General features: G+C 42.6%; 1 protein-coding gene across 1 annotated transcript in view; it reads left to right on the top strand.

The window, feature by feature from the left end:
- Window positions 1–22,027, top strand: part of stpg2 (sperm-tail PG-rich repeat containing 2) — a 39,644-nt gene that overhangs the window by 4,136 nt on the left and 13,481 nt on the right. The window contains exons 4-10 of the mRNA XM_068760823.1: window positions 578–736; window positions 2,544–2,659; window positions 3,808–3,919; window positions 7,744–7,851; window positions 11,663–11,822; window positions 12,314–12,477; window positions 12,776–12,868. Of these exons, the coding sequence (XP_068616924.1) occupies window positions 578–736; window positions 2,544–2,659; window positions 3,808–3,919; window positions 7,744–7,851; window positions 11,663–11,822; window positions 12,314–12,477; window positions 12,776–12,868 (912 nt within the window). The remainder of the gene's footprint in view (window positions 1–577; window positions 737–2,543; window positions 2,660–3,807; window positions 3,920–7,743; window positions 7,852–11,662; window positions 11,823–12,313; window positions 12,478–12,775; window positions 12,869–22,027) is intronic.

Below are 22,027 nucleotides of genomic sequence, written 5' to 3'. Positions count from 1 at the left end.
ATGTAAGTTCCTTGATTCCCCGTATATACAGGTCTTAACTCTAATCGCTGCATTGGACTGCAAAAGAAACAGTGTTTTCTCCTCCTTTTTTGTCTGAGTCTGTTACTCGTTTTGAAGTACACATTCTTAATTTCTCAGATACTCGCGCCACATACGTATGGGACAAAGGTCTGTGTTTCGGTGCCGGGCCTTGTTTTCCCCTGTCTTTGGTGTAGTTTCCCTATGATGGTTCTCAGCTGCTGGAGAAATATCAAAAGGATAACACTGCAAATGAGAGTGTATGTTTACATCATGCTAGCTGTTCTTAGCTGAAGACACCCTCCCCACACACAGACACACATAGAGAAACGCCTGCCTCTGAGGTGTAAGCATATTTGAACTTTGAGTGTGATGATCTTCATTGTCCGTTTCCCTAATGATATTGTTCTTATCCCTAATCTCCCCTCACTAGCTCCCTCTGTATCTAACTGAATGGACACCAGGAACTGCTGTGTGTGCTACTTTGTAAACTGGGGCATCCTGTCCATCAGACGCTCCCATTTCTCTGCCTGCTCTTCTGTCTGCACTGTGGCTGCAGGCTAAAAGTCTCCAGCTGGTGCACCAGTCAGATAGCCCATCCATTCCCTCCCCCGGTCAGGCCTTTGGCTTCGAGGAGGATACCCTTGGGGTGCTCAGAAGGCAGCAGCCCCCTCTGAGGGACACAACCCTGGGGCCAGCCTACTACAATCCACTGCTAGTAAGGACAGATATATATATATATATATATATATATACACACACATTGACAGAATGTGATGTGTTCATTTGTGCAAGTTTATGGACTATACTTTTATTCTGTGTGAGTGTGTGCTGTCTGAGTGGACTTCCTCTACCTATGAAACCAGGTCCATTAGTGTAAGGCAGACCTGATGCACCATTGTCTTTCACCCCCCCCCCCCCTTCCTGGCTATTCTTTTGACTACAAACTCATTTCCATAACTAATGAATGCAGCCCCACTTAAAGAAGCCACAGCGCACAGATACTCATCCATTGTACATGGCAACAAAGAGAGCCATTAGTGATTATTCTTCAAGCGATATTACAATATTCACTTAAAATAATGCACATGTCGGATGGTCTGGATCTAAAAGAAGCAATGTTTCATACGTTAATGACCGCAGGAAGTCAACAGCGTCCTTGAGTGTCGGCTGAGGCCGTGTCAGCACACAGGCTCTCGGGCGCAGGAGCATGCTGTGATTTAGGGCCATTAGCAGAGTAACCCTCCACGGCTCCTTTTTCCATCTCAACTCCTGTTAGTTCACCTTTGAAAGTTCAGTCTCCGATCCTGCTTGTCTTCTTCCCTCTGTTTCTCCTTCTGACACACTCATTTATTAAATTGTCACACGCCCCACCTCCTGCACTGGCGTTAAAAGTGTTGAAAGGCTGAATTAAGTAGCTGTCTGAGGATGTAACTTCAAAGTGGTTGGGGCGGCACAAATCAGCATGCTATTGGGGGGGGGGGGAGATCTTCTCGATTTTACACACTGACCCTAAACTTATGGTTCATTCTCGTCTCCTTTTCCCCCTCCAAACTGGATTTGCCAATAACAGGAGACTCAACCTAAGATGTTGTGCTACAGTCTGCTGCTGGAATTGATATGAGACAGGCAGCACATAGGGTTAGAAAGTTATTGAGCCTCTCTCTATCCTCCCATATCCTGCCTCAAATAATAATCCCCTACTGCTGGGTCAAGGAAAAGGTAGAACTGAAAGTGAGAAACTGAGATGTCACGCAGCTTTGTCTTTTCATTTTTGAGGGACATGTCCCTTCAAGAAAAAACGGATTAATCATATTTATTTGATTCATTATTGATATTGTGGAAAGACAACATTTACTTGTAGCTTGAAGGCAGACTGACAAAGATGGTCTATAAATACATACTAGTTTCTCTCTATGCATTGCCTTTACAGTAATTCATATTTTAACCATCATTGCATGATCTACATTTTTCAAACAAGTTTTCAAACAAGTTTGAAAAATGCACCCTCTGAGAAATATTATTTCAAGCAGTCAGAATGCAGCAGATATGTTGAGGTGCTTTTTCGCTTGCAATACATTTTTGAGACAATCTCCCATATTATATCTCTAAAATGTTCCTGCTGACAGGTTTCCAGACATAGCCTGTCTCTGGCGTTGAGCTGCAATGCAAGAAAATATTGATAGGTGTTGTACTCTGTGTCTGGCGAGTTGACTCTCCCACTTGCAGTAAACCTTTTAAATCCCCTTTTTATTATTATATATGGTGGCGGGTTCTAGAATGTATTTTGGCAGTTTTTCCAAAAATTTTATAAAAACAAATCTCTATATATTCCTAATGTTTTTGTAATGTATAGTACTATATTTGATTGTAAACCCTGTATTGTGTTATCAGGATAGTATTGTATATTAGCTCAAATTTAGAGCGTTACTCCAGAGTGAAGAGATTCTGTCTGACCTCAGGGCCCTCGTCAGCTCGGTCCCTCTGCGTCTTTCTGCCCTATCTTTCACTCTCCCTTTCTGTAGTCAGAGCCGAGTTCTGCACAGAAGTACAAAGGAGTCCACTTTGGCAACAAGACAGGGATGAGAGGCGTGTTGAAGGTGGAGGACGGCCCAGGTCCAGGACACTATGACCCTGAGATGTGAGTGCCGTGTTTTAGCTACGGTCATCTGCACAGCAGTTAAAGCAAATGAGATGGTGATGGGATTCTTGAATGTCAGGGTCCTCCAACAATGTTCAAACATGTATGAAAAGAAAATCAAACATGAAGTACAACATCTGGCAGGGAGTGTGCAAGAGCAGTCCTAAATAATCCAGTTTTAGAAAAATGTCACCATTGGAAAGAGGACTTTTGTCGTAAAACTGGCCTGTCTAGGCTGTGGAAAGATGGAAATATTCATGTAATAGCTGTCACAGAGGTGGAGCTGCACACTTGGGGCCGATGGTTTCGGGGAAGGACTGGGGGTACTTAAGGTAAAGTTTAGGAGCAGGACAGGCAGAACTGGAAATCCCAGGTTTGATTGCCAACTGGAGATGTGGGGCAGGTCACACGGACAGCTAATGGGAAACCAGAGACAAGTGTTCCCCGGGCAACCGACATGGAACCTCGGCTGCGCTCAATGAGACTAATGTTATGGAACAATTCTGAAACGGTTCATTCAGGTTTCATTACATTTGGATTTTTGATCGCAGTCTTGAATTTGAGTCATGAGCTATTGGAAAGCTAGCTAATGGTGACGCGCTATGTTAGCGGAAGTCAAGCTGCTTTGTGGCCAGCTGCACAAAAGACATGAGCAGGGACCAAATGGAGATGGCACCACGCACAAAGCGTCCTAGCTGCCAATCCAGGCAAGAGGCTATCAGGACAATGGCTTTCCAAAGTTGAGGCAGGTTTGAGGTCAGTTTACTCTGAAACTCAGGCAATGATTTAAACCTGAGCATTTCCGACAACAGCTGATTAGTACTCCTCTTCCCATTCCTCTTTTCTATTCTCTGTGCATACAAATGAAGGTATGGGACAGATCTCACAAGTAATTCTCAAAATAGATAAATGCTGGGTTCAGCAGTTCATTCATACAGAAAGGGGGGGGGGGGTTGAGGACCCAAAATGCAAACACAAACACAGACACAACGTTCAAACATAAAATAATGCGAACTAATGGAATCATTGTGGAAAGTAACAGGAAAAGGAACTCACAAAATTAAAAAGGGAATAACTAGCAAAACTTGGCACCATGTCATTTCTTTCTGTCTTCAATTCTGAAATGTCTCTGTCTCTGTTTGTCCCAGAAATCTTGAAACACAGTATGAGAATGTGAATGTTCAACACGAGCGGAGAGGCAGAGCCGAGCTGGTCATTCCTCGTTACCACGAACTGTTACCCAAGCAAGAGCAAAAGAAGGCAAGTGCTGTTTGTGTTTGTGGCTATTTGTAGACAGCTCAGTTTGCTGTCTATTATCCCCGAAGGTGAATACATTTCTCTTTCATAGAGACAAAAAGCCCAGAAGGGGGCTGGTTGATTGGTACTTACTTCAATTCTATCAATGACAATCAATAACTAAACTAGTCATAACAGATACAAAAAAACACCTAAAACTAAATGTTTACGGATGACATTTGTGCTAAGTCCATAAAGGAAACCAGATCATGGGAATTTTACAAAGATCAAATGAACATCTAGATGAAGCGAACTTCAAGTTGCTTTTTAAGGGCCTAGTCCGACCCAATCTTTAGTATGCAGTGCCAGCGTGGAGGCCAGTGTATAAAAAAGACACATGGTGGAAAACGTTCAGAGACACGGAACACGCCAGATCCCGTCACTGGAAGGCCTCTCCTATGAACAGCGCCTGAGAAAATTTGAGCCCCCGACCCTCTGTTTCCATAGGCCGAGGGGGAGACATGATCAAGGTGTACAAGCTCGCTCTTTAAGAAGTATGATGGTCAGATGGAACCGATCCTCAATGCGACCTCTGGAACATGCACTAGAGGACACTCTCACAAGTATCGAGTTGTAAACAAGCAGACATGTTTGGGCCGTCTCCCGAACATGTGGCGACAGCCCCAAACCTGAACGCTTTCAAGAACAGGCTGGATCAATTCTGGAAGAACCATCATCAGCGGGATGATTGGGAAGCAGAAGGATGAGGGGTCACCAAGTGCAGGAAGCTCTGGGCATTAAGGCTCTACCGGCGCCCCGAATCGTTGTGCATGAATTGTGTATAATCTTTGGCCCAGTGGAGATTCTTGCTTGCTTGTCGCCATAGTTACTGAAACATGAATCCCTCAGCTGGTGATAATATTTGTCTATTTCATCATATTATATAACGTTTTTTTTTGGACTACATTACATTTTATTGCTTTGCCATGCTTCAGAAGTTTTTAATTAGTTGAACAACATTTTTTCCTTCACTGCACTCTGACTCCGTAACTTTCCATACAGTAAGATTCGGAGGTGGCGAATTGAGAATGAGTCATTTTAAAATAATGTGATTTACAGTGAGAATCCAGGTAAGTGGTTTGGATTCACTCAGTGTTTATTCACGCACTGCAACTTAAAAGGGAAATGATCCAGCCGGTCCTCCCTGTCTTGCTTTAATGAATCAGTTTCTCCATCCACCCATAGAGGGCAGTAGAACATAAGCTTTAATGTGGCATCCACACATGCCTATAAGGGCACATTGATCCGTCAGAGAGGGAGTAACTTACCTGCACATGAACTTGAGTGTGCTGGCAGGGTGCTATGTGATGTTTTTTTTCTCTGGTCCGTGGGTGACGGTGTTTGGGAATGTGGGACGACATTTGTCCACGGGGACAAAAACATATGGTCTCAAGGACTCACACCTTCGCCCTCCGGTCCTCTCACACTCTTAACGTGCTGCTCCGGAGGATGTCTTTTAATTCTTTTTCAATGTTAATTGCACAACATTTTATTTCTTTATTTTACCCCGACAGCTTTTCACAAACTGCTCTTTATCCTGCGACTTTGATTCAGCAACTTTGACTGAACTGAGCACGCTTGTGTACAATATGCGGTCCACAACTGTTTTTGGACCACCTACCGTGATTGCAGAACCTCCATCTGTCATCATTAGTACCTGATGCCTCAATGAGCATACGTGCATGCACACACGCACGCACACACACACACACACAGACCAGATGGGTCATTACCCACAGTGGGGACACTCTGGACAAACACCTTTAACTTCCAAGGGATCAGCAGACGGTCTTCCCCTGATGGCTCGGGGGGGCTACCATCATCCTGAGAGTGGAAACGTCTGTGTGGAGGGTTTTCCCATTAAGCAGTCATTCCGACAGGTCGAGGGGAACCACTGAGCAAACCACTTAAACTAAGCATGTGCATCCATGCAATCAAAAGCAAAACAGATGGAGTTAGTTTAAGGTTTGACATTGCCCCGTCAAAAGGGAATGCACTGACACTTCATCTCCAGAACATTGCCAGCACCTTGTTCACGTTATGGGATGGTGCTGTTCTATTTGTAGCGCTACATTCTCATAACGGAGATGCAGAACTCTGTCTGCAAGGGATAAAAGAAGAAACAACAACAACATCGTAGAAACCCTGGATGCTGGGTGTGGGATTATAGATTTCAAAACTGAATATTCAACTGAGACATATTGGTTTTACAGTGAGTTCAGATAAATATCATCATGTATTATATATAACCTGTTAAGAGATGATTGGAAACAACAACATCGAGAATTTCAAGAATTTCTTAGGGTGTGTTTATCAACTCACACACACACACACACACACACTTAAGTAAGCATATGTTTTGGCCACTGCTTTTATAGCCAAATCCATTCATCCATTTTCTTGCAGCTGAGGCGATTGTCGCCATAGTTACTGAAATGGTCTCAGCTACAGCAGTTTTTTCTGCTTTGCGGGTCACGGGTGTCGCTGGAACCTATCCAAGCTTGCGATGTGTAAGAGGCGGGGTACACCACGGACGTGTCGCCAGCGCATTGCGGAGCCACACAGAGACTGACAAACACGCTCTCACACACACTCATTCACTACACTTTGTTTTAAAAGTACTAATCAATTCACCTAAATTGCATGTTTTTGGAGGTGGGAGGAAACCGAACAAAGCATCCAGAGAACATACAAAACTCAGCGCAGATAGGATTCGAACTCGGTACCTTCTTACTGTGTGGTGACAGCACCGCCCACTATGCCACCACCCACTAGCCAAAAGTTTTGTGTCCAAAAGTTTATGTCTCTCTCCTATAGTCTTAAATCTTGCTTCTGTATTTTTAGCGACTGAAACTTGATATCTCACGCAGAGTGTAAAGGGTAATCTTTATCGACTCTCGTTTGACTTCAAGCAGCTCTGGCAGAGAGCTGAAAGTAGCCAAGAAGATTAAACAACTTATTTTGCTCTTTTGTAACTTTGGAAAATAACATTTTAGCAGCAGCTTTACTGTACATGAACATAAGTGTTGTCTGTATGTGACATTTCTGATTCTGAATAGCCTACAAGGAAATTGTTCTTGGCAAGGACACACTGTAGTCAGTGTTCATGAATAAAAAAAACTGTGATGTTTGAAAGCTTGGGGGAGGGGGGGGGGGGGGGTATTGTGCAGAAATTCAGCACTATTCTCCCTCAGGATTTGGGTGTAACTGCCAACAATCTCTGCAAAAATCCATGCTGTTTTCCTGCAGAGCTAGTTAAAGTACCTCTGGTCCCGATACTGTCTGGGTTTACCACAAATACTTAAATGCTCTGGCCCTGCACTAGTGAAGGTGGAAATGTGAATGTTTGTGTGTGTGTGAGTGCTTCCTTTTCTCCACCTGTCAGTATCTATGAGTCTGTTGTTGTTAACTGGTTTTGCTATTTACTGAAATTGCTGGGTTGACATGGTGGACACACTGACATTAAACACATTTGCGTCCCGTGGCTGCGTAAAGAAAAGGGCCTTTTCTTACTATGCTTTTCTGCATTTTCTAATCGGTCTATCACTGATCTGCGGCTTCCTTTGTCTTTGCTGTGTCTTTAGCTTCTCTTCTCAACAACGCGTGCCCTTTGTCTTTCATTTAGCTCAAAGGAATCAAAGCACCTCTCCTAGTCTCCTTCCCTCTTTTCTCTCTCTGCCCTTATCTTCTAATTTGCATAGCTCCGTGGAAAGTATCACCGGTGCGTGTTTTGTAACCACGTGTACTATCTTGTACCGACATTACATTTATTGGTTTCTTCCCACCAGGGAGTTCCGGGTCCAGGCCAGTATCACATCAGGAGTCAGTTTGAGCAGCCTGTGAAGTCCAGCTGCAGCCTGCCAAAGTTCACTCACCCGTTCCTCTCCCAGACTGAGGTACAATGCAAACATCATTCAGTGTGTGTGCTTTGTGAATCACATTATACTGTGTGTGTGTGTGCGTGTGCGTTGCTTTTATCTACCAGGGTTTTACTGCTCTTACGTTCAGGTTCCTATGGTATTGATTCGATGTCTGTATGCAGTCAGCGGAACATCAGGAATCTATTTCTATTACACATGAGATGCATTTGTGTGTTTTATATTATTATTATTATTATTCCACTGGGGGTTAAATCAATTTGGAGTTTGTATGTTTTCCCCATGTCTGCATGCGTTCGCTCTGTCATGCAGTTCTCTGGAATCTCCCTCCCACCTCCAGAAACATGCAGCGTCGGTGAATTGGTCACAACAAATGGTCGTGTCATCCGGGGTGTCGTCCTCTTTTTATCTGTAGCGGGCTGGGATGGGCACCAGGTGAAACACACACCTATGGACACCACCAAAAAAAAAGACTCGTCCGGGATAAAAACCACTCACAATGTGTTTACAGGCCTCGCCAAACAACTCCGAACCTTTCGTTGTCTTGTGTGGAAGTATGTGGCTGTTTAAATTAAAGCGCAAAAATGATTCAAGATCTCAATCACTTGCTGTTATTTTAAAGATCAGACTTGAATCTATAGAAGAATGCACACATACTGATTTAACCAGCCAGGATAAACACATTTGGGCCCCCAGAGATCATATGGAAAAGACATCACAGAAATAGTCTAGTGCAGACAAATCTATAAAATTCACAATTTCTCAAAGGAGACTGGATTTTCATGTGGAATATTTAAGATTAAGTCACAGATCCGAGACACTGAGCCGGGCCTTGCTTCTTTAATTGATGTGCTGAGAGTGAAGGATTTCTTCAAATGGAGGAGAAGACGAGTTTATTAAGGGGCTCACAGGAGCGGAGATGAAGGATCCAGAAACCAGTTTTATGTTGCAGGAATAACCGGCTTCCTTTTGGGGCACTGCCGGACAGATTCAGCCCATGTGCATCTCTGACTGATGTTTTAATTATCACTGACACAACAGAGCCATGTGACTGCGCACACACACGCACACACACACACACACACACGTTAGTTGGCCGTGACCTAATTTCCTTGGTCACATGCTGTTCCTGTGTGTTGACACTGCGATGTCGTCAGTGACACTTACCTTGGAACTTGGTCTGTGCGTGTGTGTGTGTGTGTGTGTGCGTGTGCATGTATGTGTCACAGTTCTTCTCCAATGCAGAACTGAGATCGACAGTTTTCTTAGATCTTCTGTCTGAGTCCAGTTTCGTCTGACACCGTTCCCCTGTGGAGGGACAGAGAGGAAATGAAAGAGTGAAGGAGGGAGGCAGGGAGGCTGAGATAAGAGGAGCAGCTGGAATCTTCCAGTTCTCGCCTCTTTGACTTTCCAATTTCCCAATATCAAAGCCTCCCCATGACATTCTGTGAAAACATACAGTTTTATTGATTTCCCTTTTGCTCTCTCCTTTCCATTTCTCCATTAGCTCTCATTCATTTACTCGTCACTTTCTTTATATTTTTAAAGTTACAAGACTCTAATGTAATTTTTATTTCCTCCTCACTCCTGTGGGTCCCTGGAGAGTACCGTATATTTCCTCTTGGTTTGTGCTTCACCAGATTAAAAAAAAAAAAAAAGCGCACCCAAATAGTCAATTCTAAGCGAAGCAACATTTAAAGCTTGACAACTATTTCTATTTTTGTTATACATGACAACAGTGGGTAAGCACACTGCCAATCCTGAACTTTCCTGTATCTGACTCTACACTCTGACCTCCTGAGAATGAGAAAACAAACTTCCAAAGCTTCAGGGCTGTACATTCAGCACACAAATATTGTGATGATATCAGTGAAAGTATTTAACTTGCCAGCTTATTCATATACCAGAGATCCTCTATAGTCAGTAACATTATGTGAAGCTAAAAACGGACTCATTTCTGCCAATCACCGCTAAAGATCGTTCTCAATCCAAAACCATTTATGCACACCCAATTCATGAAACCACATCACCACATGTTTGGACACCCTGACATAAGTGCCCACAGGGGCACCTTTAAGGGGGTAATATGTTGGCTCTAGGCATTCTTTTGGCATTTCCTGATATGTGCTCAGTAATAGACTGTTGGGAATCATAAATCCACCTTTTAAAATAAATGAGTAATCGAAGTGAAGGGCCAACAAAGTGCCGTCATTCAGTTCAAGAAACAGGGGGGGGGAAGCCCCATAAAGCCATAAATAAGACATTATCAAAGCCATTATGTCAGCGTTGGACTGACAGATGGCTGCTGAGTTCAGCGCTACAAACTCTCTTTGAATCGACACAGTGAGTTTTGGCCTTGAAACAGCATGTCAGGATGCTCCTGCGTCATTTCACCATTTCCACCCTAAACACGTGCCAGCTCAACCAGTTGTCCTCCCCAGCATCCGGCTTCCTCCTCGACCTACTTATTGTCTTCTTTTCCCTACATTTCACCTTTATGACTTTCTGGTCATTCATACTGAGAGATAATCAAGTATTCCACCGTTGTGTTCAATAACCACTGGCTGAAAAGTTCAGACAGGAACGACTGAGAGACATTTAGAGTGACAGTAAAATGCAGCTCACCTTCAGTTCTTTTGGCTGAAAAGGTAGCTTATCTGCATTCGTTGCTCCCTTGATTGCCTTTGCTGTTATAATGGGCCATCAGATAAACACATTTACAGCCTGGAAGTGAAGCCAGTGCCAAGCAGTGAAAAAGCGCTGACATCAGCAGTACAGTCACAGAATATTACTCACCTGATTGCGTGCATCTCTGCGATGGAGATGCTCTTTACGTCGTCTCGCTTTCTCTCTCTTCATCTCACGACTTTGCTCTGTCTTGCATGCATTTCTTTCTCCTATTTGCTCTCTTATGCATTTATTTATTTTGTCTTTTGTCCTTTCTGTATTCTCTGTTTGGTACAGTACATTTGGTTTTCAAATATCTGTGTGGAATTTGGATTGCAAAGCAGCAAAGAGTTATGAATAGCAAGAAGCTGTCTGTCCATCAGTGGGACTTATCGTCCTTCCATTTCAGATCAGACTGAAATATCTGAGAATGGCTTTAGAATCCAGTCTCGGACAGCCCAACAATTTAATATTACAATATATGATTATAGGTTATTATATTATTAAGTTAACCTAATTTTCCCTTATAATGTTGTAGTTTATTCAGTCAATATCCAACAAAACAGATTTTCTGTGAGCTGAATGGTTTTTCATGACATTTGATGCTTAAGAACTCTCAGAAGACATTACATTTGCTATAATGCATTTATCAGATCAAACTTTTTACTTGTCAAATATTTTAGTTATTGATCACATATCTATATATATATAAAAATATGACATTCCTATTAGTTTTAGCTGAACTTTGTGTTTAATGCTGATTCTAAAATGTTTAGGGTACTATTATGTACACGGTTGTGTTTTCACCTCCTCTTTTGTGTACAAGGACATCCCTTTCATACTCAATCATGAGGCAATATTATCTACAGTATTAACTTTGCGGCCTGACTGGTAAAATCTTGGGTGTCTTTTGAGCGTTCCACAATTTATCATCATGTTGAGCTCTGGTTAATGAAAATATGATCGATCTCAAAATATAATCTGTCATCTTCAAATATTACTGATATGAATTTCCCAAATTTAAAAAAGCGCTAAAATCATGTTCAATGGACTTCAGATGCTTTTTTCACATAAATATCTTGTTCCTGTGTAAAATTCCTTTTTATTTTTACCCATGTTCTCTCTTTTATCCATCTCTTTCCCTTTTATCTCCCGGCATTAGAGGTTTAGCCACGTGAAAGAGGCGTCGCCACCTGTTGGTGTTTATAATGACCCGAGCTGCGCTCCGGAACTTCTGAGGAAAACCACAGGGGTGAAGAAAATTCCATTTGGCATCACGTCAGTCCGCTTCAACCCGAACCACAGAAAATGTTCCGTACCAGGTCAGAATGTTCAGTTTATCAATCTCAGATGTAATAAATGAGGATGTTCATCATTTGTAGTTGAGATTAATTTCATCTTTACATTTAAAACTAAAACATGTTCAATTTCTAAGTTCTCTCTCTCATGGGGCTGCAGTGTGCAGCGTATTCTCACAACCATTCTTATATGTTTTGAGCATTCTCTTCCGCAGCTGTTACCGAAGCAGCTGTTCAAGCAGACGGGGTAATGTTTTATCAGGACACAAACATAAATAGGAGGAACACACGAGTGTGTCCGTGTGAGATTTAGTGTTACACAGGTGTCATGTACGACTGTGTCATATTCACGACAGAGCAACACTACTTAAAGGTGACACACTGAAAAAAACAAAAGACAACTATCTTAAAAAATTATATTTAGGCTACATAAATGTATCTGTCCTCTCTGGGAGGTCTGGACAGAAGGTTTGATGAAAACTAAGCACAGTCCTACTCTCCTGTACTCTTTGCAGGGCCGGGGTCCTATAACGTATTCGAGCATGGATTAGCACAAGATAGTTTTAAAAAGGCATTTTTAGGGAGAACCAGGAAGGGAGGCTTCGGCTCCACGGCCCAGCGGAACTCAATCTTCCACAACAAAGAATCGACAGAGGTCCCAAGTCCCGGACAGTATGAGGTAGGAAGATCCATCAGTGTAGTGTCACCGTTTATTCTGCTTTTAAAATAAAAAAAGTAAATAAATTATTTGTAGTACTATATTCTCTTAATAATTAAGCTGAAACATGGGGTTTCAGGGTGTAATGATTCGGTGTGCTACATGATGTAAAACCCTTGAAGCAAATTTTGATTGGTCGAAGAAGTTATAGGGATAAACGAGCTGTTGAAAGTTGTGGCATAACTTGATAGAAATATTTCTATCCTCATTGTAATCTGTGCACAGATTTGTGTGTGTGAATGTTGGTGTCTGTGCACAGGCAGAACAGAAGACAGAGGAGTGCTACAAAAAGCAGCACACAGCGGTTTTCAAATCCGCCACTGAACGTCTGCCATCATCACTACTGGCTAAAGTAAGTCGCTCTGGCTGTGCGCCCTCTTTCCCACTCATCTCCACAGTCGTCTTTCTCTCACTCTTCCTTATCATTAACATATTTCTGTTGTAAAGCCTTTGAAGCCGACTTAGCAACAGAGGCAAAGAGGGTATAAAAACTTCATTATACGCCAAGTCTTACTGTCATAAATGGGCCAAGGCAGCAGTAGTATCTGGCCCACTGTGGCAAGGGTCTTGTTTCCAGAAGTTCATTTTCTTTGAATGCTTCCTTTCTTCTTTTCCTCCTTGTTTGCATCTGTGTTGAAATAAACAGGTCACCATTTGAAACGCCTTATTTCTTGTTTCTCTCCCGCTGCAGCCTACAAGTCAAATGTTTTCAGATGCATTTGTGTATCTAATGTTTAATTATTCTATAGATGTGTATTTTGTTAATATATTCTGGCATTTATTTAGTGCTTCTATGTCCACTGGGCATCCAGCTTAATTCAGTGATGCACATCAGTGCTCTACAGAGGCCTTTTATTTCGCACTCAGATCCAGGTTTCACTGAACTGTGACGTTAAACTCAAAGGAAAATGTATATATTGTTTAGGAATAAGGATTGTTTCAGTATATTTGTACAAAATCAAGTACCATAGCTCACATTTATGTTAAATGTTATATATTTATATACACTATCGTCTTACAAAAACCTTTTTGCATGAACTCCGCATGAGAGGAAACAAGACACATCTTTTTTTCCCCCATCCCAAAGTGTTCCAGATATCCATGCACTCCTGTCCCCCAAAGCTCTACTTTTATGTTTTGCTTTGTATAATGAGTGAATGCTCAAACGCTCAGCGGTGAGCTGCGAGGGAATGAGCGGCAATGTGCGGAGATTGCTGACACTGGACAGAGCTTATCTAGTTTCCTTTGGACTTCTGTGGATGACTCTCTTCAAAGTGTCCTTGTCTGTATTGATAATTGTGTTTATTATTCATACCTTTGATGAACTTGGTGCATCTGATGACAAAAACTAAAAACTAAAAACAGGCATGTCTTTTTTTCTCCATTATATCAAAAGATTTCATAGCCTGGAAGTCAACCGCTCACGGTCTGGATCTGGACCGGGGTCCTGTAGCCCTCTCCTTTCAATTCATTGAGAACACGATATTTATGCACTGGTGTTTCTTTCGTGTATAATTGCAACCAATTTCCATACAAACTTGTTAATATTACTACTGTCCTTGTCGTGGTTCTTTTAAATCAATGCTTAAGATTTGTGCAGAGCGCTGAATGGAAAATAGCAATAATGTAAAAATTATTTGGAAAAAATGACAATGTTTAGACTGTGAAAGTTGGATGTCGTGGTGCGAAAGATGGTGGCATTTACTTGCAAATAAATAGTGCGCTAATGAAGAAACACACAAACAGCTGACTGACTCTGTAAAGTGTGCTCCCGGAGTCTGTTATGTACATTCTCCGCTGCAGTGTATGCTACAGCATATCCAATGTTTGAGATGCCCAATTTGTATTCTCAACTGCCCGTCTGAGTACCATCTGGTGTTTACACGGATTACCTCCAAGGGTTAGAAATGTTATCTAAATTTTTATAGGCAAAGGTCTTCAGAAATGATCTTAAAACTGCAGTGTGCTCCCCTCTAGAAGAAGGAATTTGAAGGGTAATTCCATGCTTATTGCAGACATAAATTTGCATGTGCACTACTCCACATCATGTGGCTTGCTTTGTCACTCAGTTAGTCGACACTGATATTAACTCCCAGAATGCAGAAAAAAAATGACAGCCATACTTTACACAGTCAACATAATATTTGTGTTTCCCATTGTCATGCACAGAAGCTGTGCATCTACAGTATATAGGTATGCGCTGTCAGAGGGCTGTGAGTTCACACGATCAGTGGTGGAGTCTCATTACATGCCAGACAGACACTGTGATTAAATATTTAACAATGGGTTTTTAGCTTGGCTTAACTCCCAGTACCAGCACCTCCAGCTTGGTTTTGTGTTCCCACAAACATAATTGGCTGTAGTCACAGGTGGGAAGTTGGCAGGGTCGATGTGAAAAGAAGCAGCTGGTGGCACCATGTGTCACCAAGGTAGCACGTGTCTTTCTATTGCCCTCCTTGGGCAAACAGCAGGGTTGGCCATGACACGGGGTTTGGACTTGCTAAAATGTGAGGAGAAAAAAAAGAAATTACATGCAAAATAACGTATGGAACTGTTCTTTAAAGATCCAATATTGCCCCCACATTTCAATCCCTGTCATGCCTCCTTCTCTTCTTCTGGAATTGCCTTGGTGCTGCGTGGAGAAGAGCTGACAGTGCATGGATTGACTCCACACAGCACCTCTTTTATGACCAGCTAATGAAAAATCACCTGGGGACTCCTCAATGCTAACATTTAGCCACATGCTGTGCTGCAGCCTAGCCTGTTGCCCTGGTAACGCATCCCCACTGGCACAGATAATAAAATTGTCTAATCAGAAAACAACCACTGTCATCAAAGTGGAGTAAGACAAGAAAGAAAGCAAATAGGCAGAAAGTCGTTTTATACTTGGAATTTTGTCTTTTGAATTTAGGCTTGAATTGTCCATTTTGTAATAAATGGCAGCATTTTGTAGGGGAAGGTAATAAGTTTGTTGGAACTATAGAGACCTGTTATCTGACCTGTAGAAAATATATATTAAATATATAACTATATCTTCTCCACTTTGACAGTTAGCTGCTATTAGCTGCTCTATTTTTCCTTTGATCTCTTGGTTCTTAGTGTTTTTGTTTTGAGTCCTATTTTATTTATTCATGTTTATATTCACGAAATGTCCTCTGTAAGGATCATATTGCCCAATTGAATTTTGAAACATGCAAATGAGAGAGAAAGAGAGAAAAAAAAAGAAAAATTGAGTCACTCCTCAAATAAACATGAAAACTGTCTTGACTGCGCGGCGACTCGCAGGCAGCATCTGGCTTTCTAATCTAACAGCGTTGAACTATGGAGCTATTCAACTTGAGCAATGGCCTTCAAACCAATGCACAAAGAAAGATAGCGCTAAATGTTCACCGGTGTCTTCAAAAACATTTAAGGTACACACTAAAACCTTTAATGCTTTGAAAAATGTCAAAATCAAAACAAATTGGCATTTATACATTTAACTATTTCTTAATATTTGACTTAAAAATGCCAACATGACCACGCTTTTTTCATTGACAGATATAGATAATAAATTATTGAAACATTAATGTTAACAAAACTCCAAAAATAAACAACAATACAGATACAGATTTCCATTGGTGGATACGATACTATTTAGGTAGATTTTTTCCTTTTATTGTGGGATGAAATTCTAAATCAGAGGCACATCACCTATAGTTACATATGTGAGACGGTTTGATGTCTCTGTCCTCACCACCGGTCTGCATCCGGGTTGATTACCTGTGGTGAAGAAAAAGAAAGAACATTTTGAGAGGCAACACTTTCCTCGCTCCTCTCCATTTGCTGCTTTCTCTTCCTCCCATGACCTTTCTGTTGCTGAGGTTGCGGGAGACCCTCAGGCAGCATTGGAAAGGAATAAATGTGGAATTCAGTCTGGTCCTATGTTTTTCCCGGAGGCAGTGGAATTCCTCTCCTATAGATCAGCGAAATATTGCCCTGTCCCTTCAAGGAACAGGAAAGATGTTTGACAGGGTGTTTTTGTCTCAGTCAGTTTTTACTAAGAGGTTTCTGCTCTGTTGCCAGTGAGGACGAGATTAACAGATTAACCTGATGGATGGTGAGTGAGTTTGAGGATGAGTTCGATAGGAAGGACATTGATCCAAGTGGAAGAGGTACCAACACTTTTAAAAAGAAGTGTACTCTCACTTATCAGTGATTCACGGATAGTGCGTTAAAATATTCACTCATATTCGAGATAACAATTTGCCACAGTTTTGCCACAATGTTTTTAGTTCTTGAGAAAATACATCAGTCCATCTAACAGTTCACTATTTCCCCTGTTTCTGAGGAGGCAATATTTAGCTATCAGAGGCTTTTTGCACAGGTTGTGATTGATGTACCCAGTAGTTACGGTTACGGTGGTGAAAAACTGAACCTGCGGCAGTTGTCATGTTACAGGGCAGCAAAAGTGGAGGTTCCACCAAGAAGTCAACTCGCAGTGGATTTTTAAAAGGCTGACACAAAGATGTTTGCAGTAGAAAATATCACATTTCCAAAGAAATGGCTGACGTTAGCCTCCACCTCACAAAAAGAGTTCAACGTGACTGAGACTGAAATGGAAATGGGGATGGCTGTTAAACTGAAAATATCAAAAAGTCAAAGTAATAATTACCTCCGCAAAATGACTTTAAATAAATACATAAACCTGGATCACTAAGCATGGAAATGCACAAAAACAAATGCCTAAATGCTAGCAACTTAAATGAAATATCAAATTGGTGTTGTTTTCCTTATCTAACGCTCAACATCACCAGTAAACTGGAAGCGCACCACAGAACTCCAACACTGTGCATCTGAAACGTCACCATCACTTCTCTGCTGTGCCATTTATGACCCTCTAGAAAAGTGCAGTATTATTTGAGTTCAGCTGCATTTATAAAGCTCTTTCAATGCTTATTTTTCTGTAGGTCACTGCCTTGTGCTATTGTAGATGCCAACCAATGTACAGGTTGTAAGGTCGGATTATAGCCTACAAAACGCAGCGACTTGAGCTGCTCCTCTCCTCGGCTTTACATTATCGCAGTGTTAAAAGCTGCACGTATGCGTCTATTTTCACTTGTCCTTTGTGATTTCGTACAAAGCGTGTAAATACAGTGTCATCCGCCAGGGCCGTGCGGAGGTGAAGGTGTGTTTATTTGTACTTTAGAGGATACTTGCCACCGAACAACAAGTTTTATAAAAATCCAACCAGTACTTTCTCAACATCAAACCAGTGCGTGACAGGAAGAAGGTTGGGGGCCCGCTGATCCAGATCATGGTAAATCTCTGTGTTGAATCAAGCCCTCAAGACTAGTAGAAAGTAGGAAGAGACAAATAAACAAACCAATGAGGCAGGAAACATAAGCTTTTTGTTTTAAGCGCCAGTTTTGTTATGATGCAAAATCCAATTTGGTCATTTTGTTTTTGTTCAATGACGCCTGTTGGCGCCATCTAAGTGTTTTTTAAAAACCGTCTCAGCCACATAAAATTCTGTTTACTTGCATTAATCTGTTTCAGTGACACCGACCACTTCACAGCTCTCTCTCCTTACAGAGCATACGGGTTGATAGAATCAGACAGACAATATTTAAAGCCAGGCTTTTATTACATTTACCACTGACGGTGATCGGAAGCACGATTCATCATGCGCCAATTGTGTTAAAATAATAATGAAATCAAATAGAGAAAGGAGGCACATTACAACCGGAGACACTTTAGTTTTTAGTTATCTGAAAGGCAACATAAAGAAAGAGCAACACAACTGTTCTTTCTGTTCCAGTGTCACAAGGCAGACGTCATTCACAAGGTCTGGCGGAGTCAAGCAAATCCACTTTAATACCAATTACAAGTGGAAAAACGCCACATTGCTCTTTCAAATAGATACCGCACACCAATGAAAATGAATGGAAGAAGCAGTGGGAGGGAATGAAGGGAAGACAAAGAGGAAGAGAGAGCAGCCTCTTTGTATAATGTCTAATTATCTAGCCAATTAGCTCTGGTTGAGATAATTAGAGTGTTTGCTAAACATACATTTATCAAACTGAGGAGCAGCATCAACTCCTGCACTGCAGAATGAACAGAACGATGACATTCCAGGAGGCAAAATGACACAGCGAATGAATGGGGGGTGAGACGGATGGATGAACTAATAACGGACAGGGAGAGAAAAGTAATGGACAATGAACTAAAGAGGGAAGACAGCAGCAAAGAGAAGGAATAAGAAGTGTGTGCCTCTTTAGAGCGATAGATGATAGATAAATAAAAGCCGTTTGAGTCAGACGGAGCGTGTGACTGCGGTGCTGAAGGTAATACCATGGGCGAGTTACTCTTGAAGTATTTTGAAATAGGGGGAAAAGTGTAGCAGCCCATGTTTTCCCACTTACTGACTGTTTCCCTCCACGCTTCATTGCTTTTATTTTTTTATAATAAATCTCTGGCCAGTTAATGACATGTCAGGGTCCAGGCTGCATTGGAATCAAGGGAGTTGGGCGATGATAGAAAGGGACAAAAAGAGGAAAATTGAGTTATAGATTTGATATGGATTTTACTGTCAGCTGCCAGGATAAGGATTATCCTGGCGGCTTGTTGATGTTGATCCCTGAGGAGGATCAACATCAACAAGGCTGCGGGACCAGATGGCGTGTCAGGCCGGACACTGAAGACGTGTGCTGACCAACTGGCAGGGGTTTTCCTGGACATCTTCAACCTGTCCCTGCAGCTGTCCACCGTCCCTGCCTGCCTTAAGTCCTCCATCATTGTGCCTGTACCCAAGAAATCATCCATCGCCTGCCTCAACGACTACCGCCCTGTTGCTCTGACTCCCGTCGTGATGAAGTGCTTCGAGAGGATCCTCCTTAAACACATCAAAGACGCCATCCCTGCTGGCTTGGACAGCCTGCAGTTTGCCTACAGGGGGAACCGCTCCACGGAGGACGCCGTCTCGCTGACACTTCACTCGGCCCTGACTCACCTGGAGCAGCCTAACACCTACGTCAGGATGCTGTTTGTGGACTTCAGTTCAGCTTTTAACACCGTTCCACCGGACATGCTGGCTCTGAAGCTCCACAGCCTGGGACTGTCTCCACCGCTGTGCTCCTGGGTCAGGGACTTCCTCAGCAACCGGCCCCAGGTGGTGAGGATAGGAGACACCACATCCTCCCCTCTGATCCTGAACACTGGGACCCCCCAGGGTTGCGTTCTCAGCCCTGCTCTCTTCACCCTCTTCACCCACGACTGCTCTGCCATCCACTCCACAAACATGGTTGTGAAGTTTGCGGACGACACCACTGTGGTGGGTCACATCTCCGACAACGATGAGACCCACTACAGAGAGGAGGTCCAGAACCTGATGCTGTGGTGCTCGAGTAACAGCCTTGTTCTGAACACCAGCAAGACCAAGGAGGTCATAGTGGACTACAGGAGGTCCAGGAAGACTGAACACGCCCCCCTGTGCATACGAGGGGAAGCAGTGGAGCGTGTGGAGAACATTAAATTCCTGGGCATCCACATCTCCTCTGACCTCTCCTGGACACTCAACACCAGACACCTGGTGAAGAAGGCCCAGCAACGGCTCTTCTTCCTCAGGAAGCTGAAGCGGGCTGGACTCTCCTCTGTGCTGCTTGCAAACTTCTACCGGGCCACGATAGAGAGCATCCTGTGTCTCAGTGCGACCGTGTGGTACGGCAGCTGCACGGCGCAGGACAGGAAGGACCTAACCCGGGTGGTGAGGACAGCTCAGGGGATTGTGGGTCACCGTCTGCCTGATTTGGACTCTGTTTACATCTCCAGAGTCCAGAGGAGGGCCAGACGCATCTCCACAGACCCCACCCACCCGGGCCACAGACTGTTTGTCCCGCTTCCATCAGGGAAGCGGTTCAGGACAATAAGAAGCAGCACTGTTACTTCAGATCTGAAGTGGAATCTCATCCCCCAGCACTACGAGGCTCAGAAACAGCTTCTTCCCCCGAGCTGTGAAAGCAGTCGTTCCCTTGTAGCGATCTGGGACACTTTATGCCGGCCCTGTTGCTGCTGTTGCCATTTTGCACTACTGCCTGTGATTCTCACTCTCTCTGTGTGTATATATATTGTTTCTTAAGAGAGAGAATTTAGTTTATGATGTGTGCCTTAAGCCGTGGGCCTTCTCACGATTTTATTATGCTCGCATAATGACAATAAAGTATCTTGAATCTTGAATCTTGAATCTTGAAGGATTATGATGTGAGGCCCTGTGAGAATTTGAGCAGGATCATGTACAGAACATAGTGCACATAGTAGCCAACTTGACAAATAGAAACTATTAAAAACCCAAAAGCAACATTGCTCTTATGCACTCAATGGACATTGAGATTGAATGTCAGCAATGTGTTAATATATGGATTTAAAATTCCTTTTACATACCAGCTTTGTCTGTATCTGATTTGATTCGATTTCCTGGGAACGTCTGAACTAGTTACAATCAGTAACATCGCTCTTTGGGCTAAAGGCACGCAACTCTGTGATGTAATCACAGTCAACAGCATAAGTTTGTCCACAAATGACCTGCTCTTCTGCTTCACAACTTATGAAGCTGAGGGAACAGGCGATGGTCCAAAACAGGCCTAACACTCCATGCCGGAAACCGCAAGTGCTTCTTGACTTGCTAAATCTTACTTCAAGTATTTTTAAATGCTTAAAGGCCACAGAAAAACTGCTGAACAGGAAAACAGAGAAGCCTTGAAACAATGTGCCTCCTGCAAGAAGCGCCATCCATAAAATGCATTATATTTAAACAATGTGCTTCTTTGTTCTGCATATTCTGCCCCATGGGTCTGTGGTGGGTGTCTCAGAATGAATTATGAATACAATAACTGTGCTGTGCTTTAGTTTTAGCTACTTTGTCTCCTTTTTACTTGATAAAATATTATTTGTAGACTAATTTAAACTGTGGTCTGGCCTCTTAAATGCATCTGTCTGTGCTTCTGTTCTCTATTGCAGCTTCACTTTACAGACGGCTGCTGCTAACTGCTGTCTATTAGAATATTTGTACGTCTCTACTTGGTTGAAAATTCAAGGCCCTAATTCAAACAGATTGCCGCATCTATTTGAACTCTTATGTTCTGATCATATAATGGCCTGAATAGTAAGCAGTCAGAGACAGATGATGAATGACAAAGAGGTCAACGCTTTCTGGCCTAAACTTCTACATGCTGCACAATCCATGACCCCATTCACAGCATCAGACAATTTCACATACTGAATAACATGCATAGGACTTTTCTTATTTTGACTTATCTGTGCCCTCATAGAGATGTTTGGAACAAGGGCACTGAATCATTTATTCACAGCAGACTATCCCTTTGCAGATTGAAAAGGTTAGGCAGCAATTGGCGATTCTAGAAAGTCAATGCATTCGAGCATGTTGTTTCATCAAATGCCTTCAAACATTTGCTGACATCTAACTTATAAAGACGTCTGGCACACTACTTTATATTCCCATGGGTTGTAAAATGTA

This window comes from Brachionichthys hirsutus, chromosome 4, assembly GCF_040956055.1.
Source record: "Brachionichthys hirsutus isolate HB-005 chromosome 4, CSIRO-AGI_Bhir_v1, whole genome shotgun sequence".
NCBI classification, from domain to species: Eukaryota; Metazoa; Chordata; class Actinopteri; order Lophiiformes; family Brachionichthyidae; genus Brachionichthys; species Brachionichthys hirsutus.
Note: the sequence above shows the minus strand (reverse complement) of the source record. Positions and strands in the feature narration are given on the sequence as shown.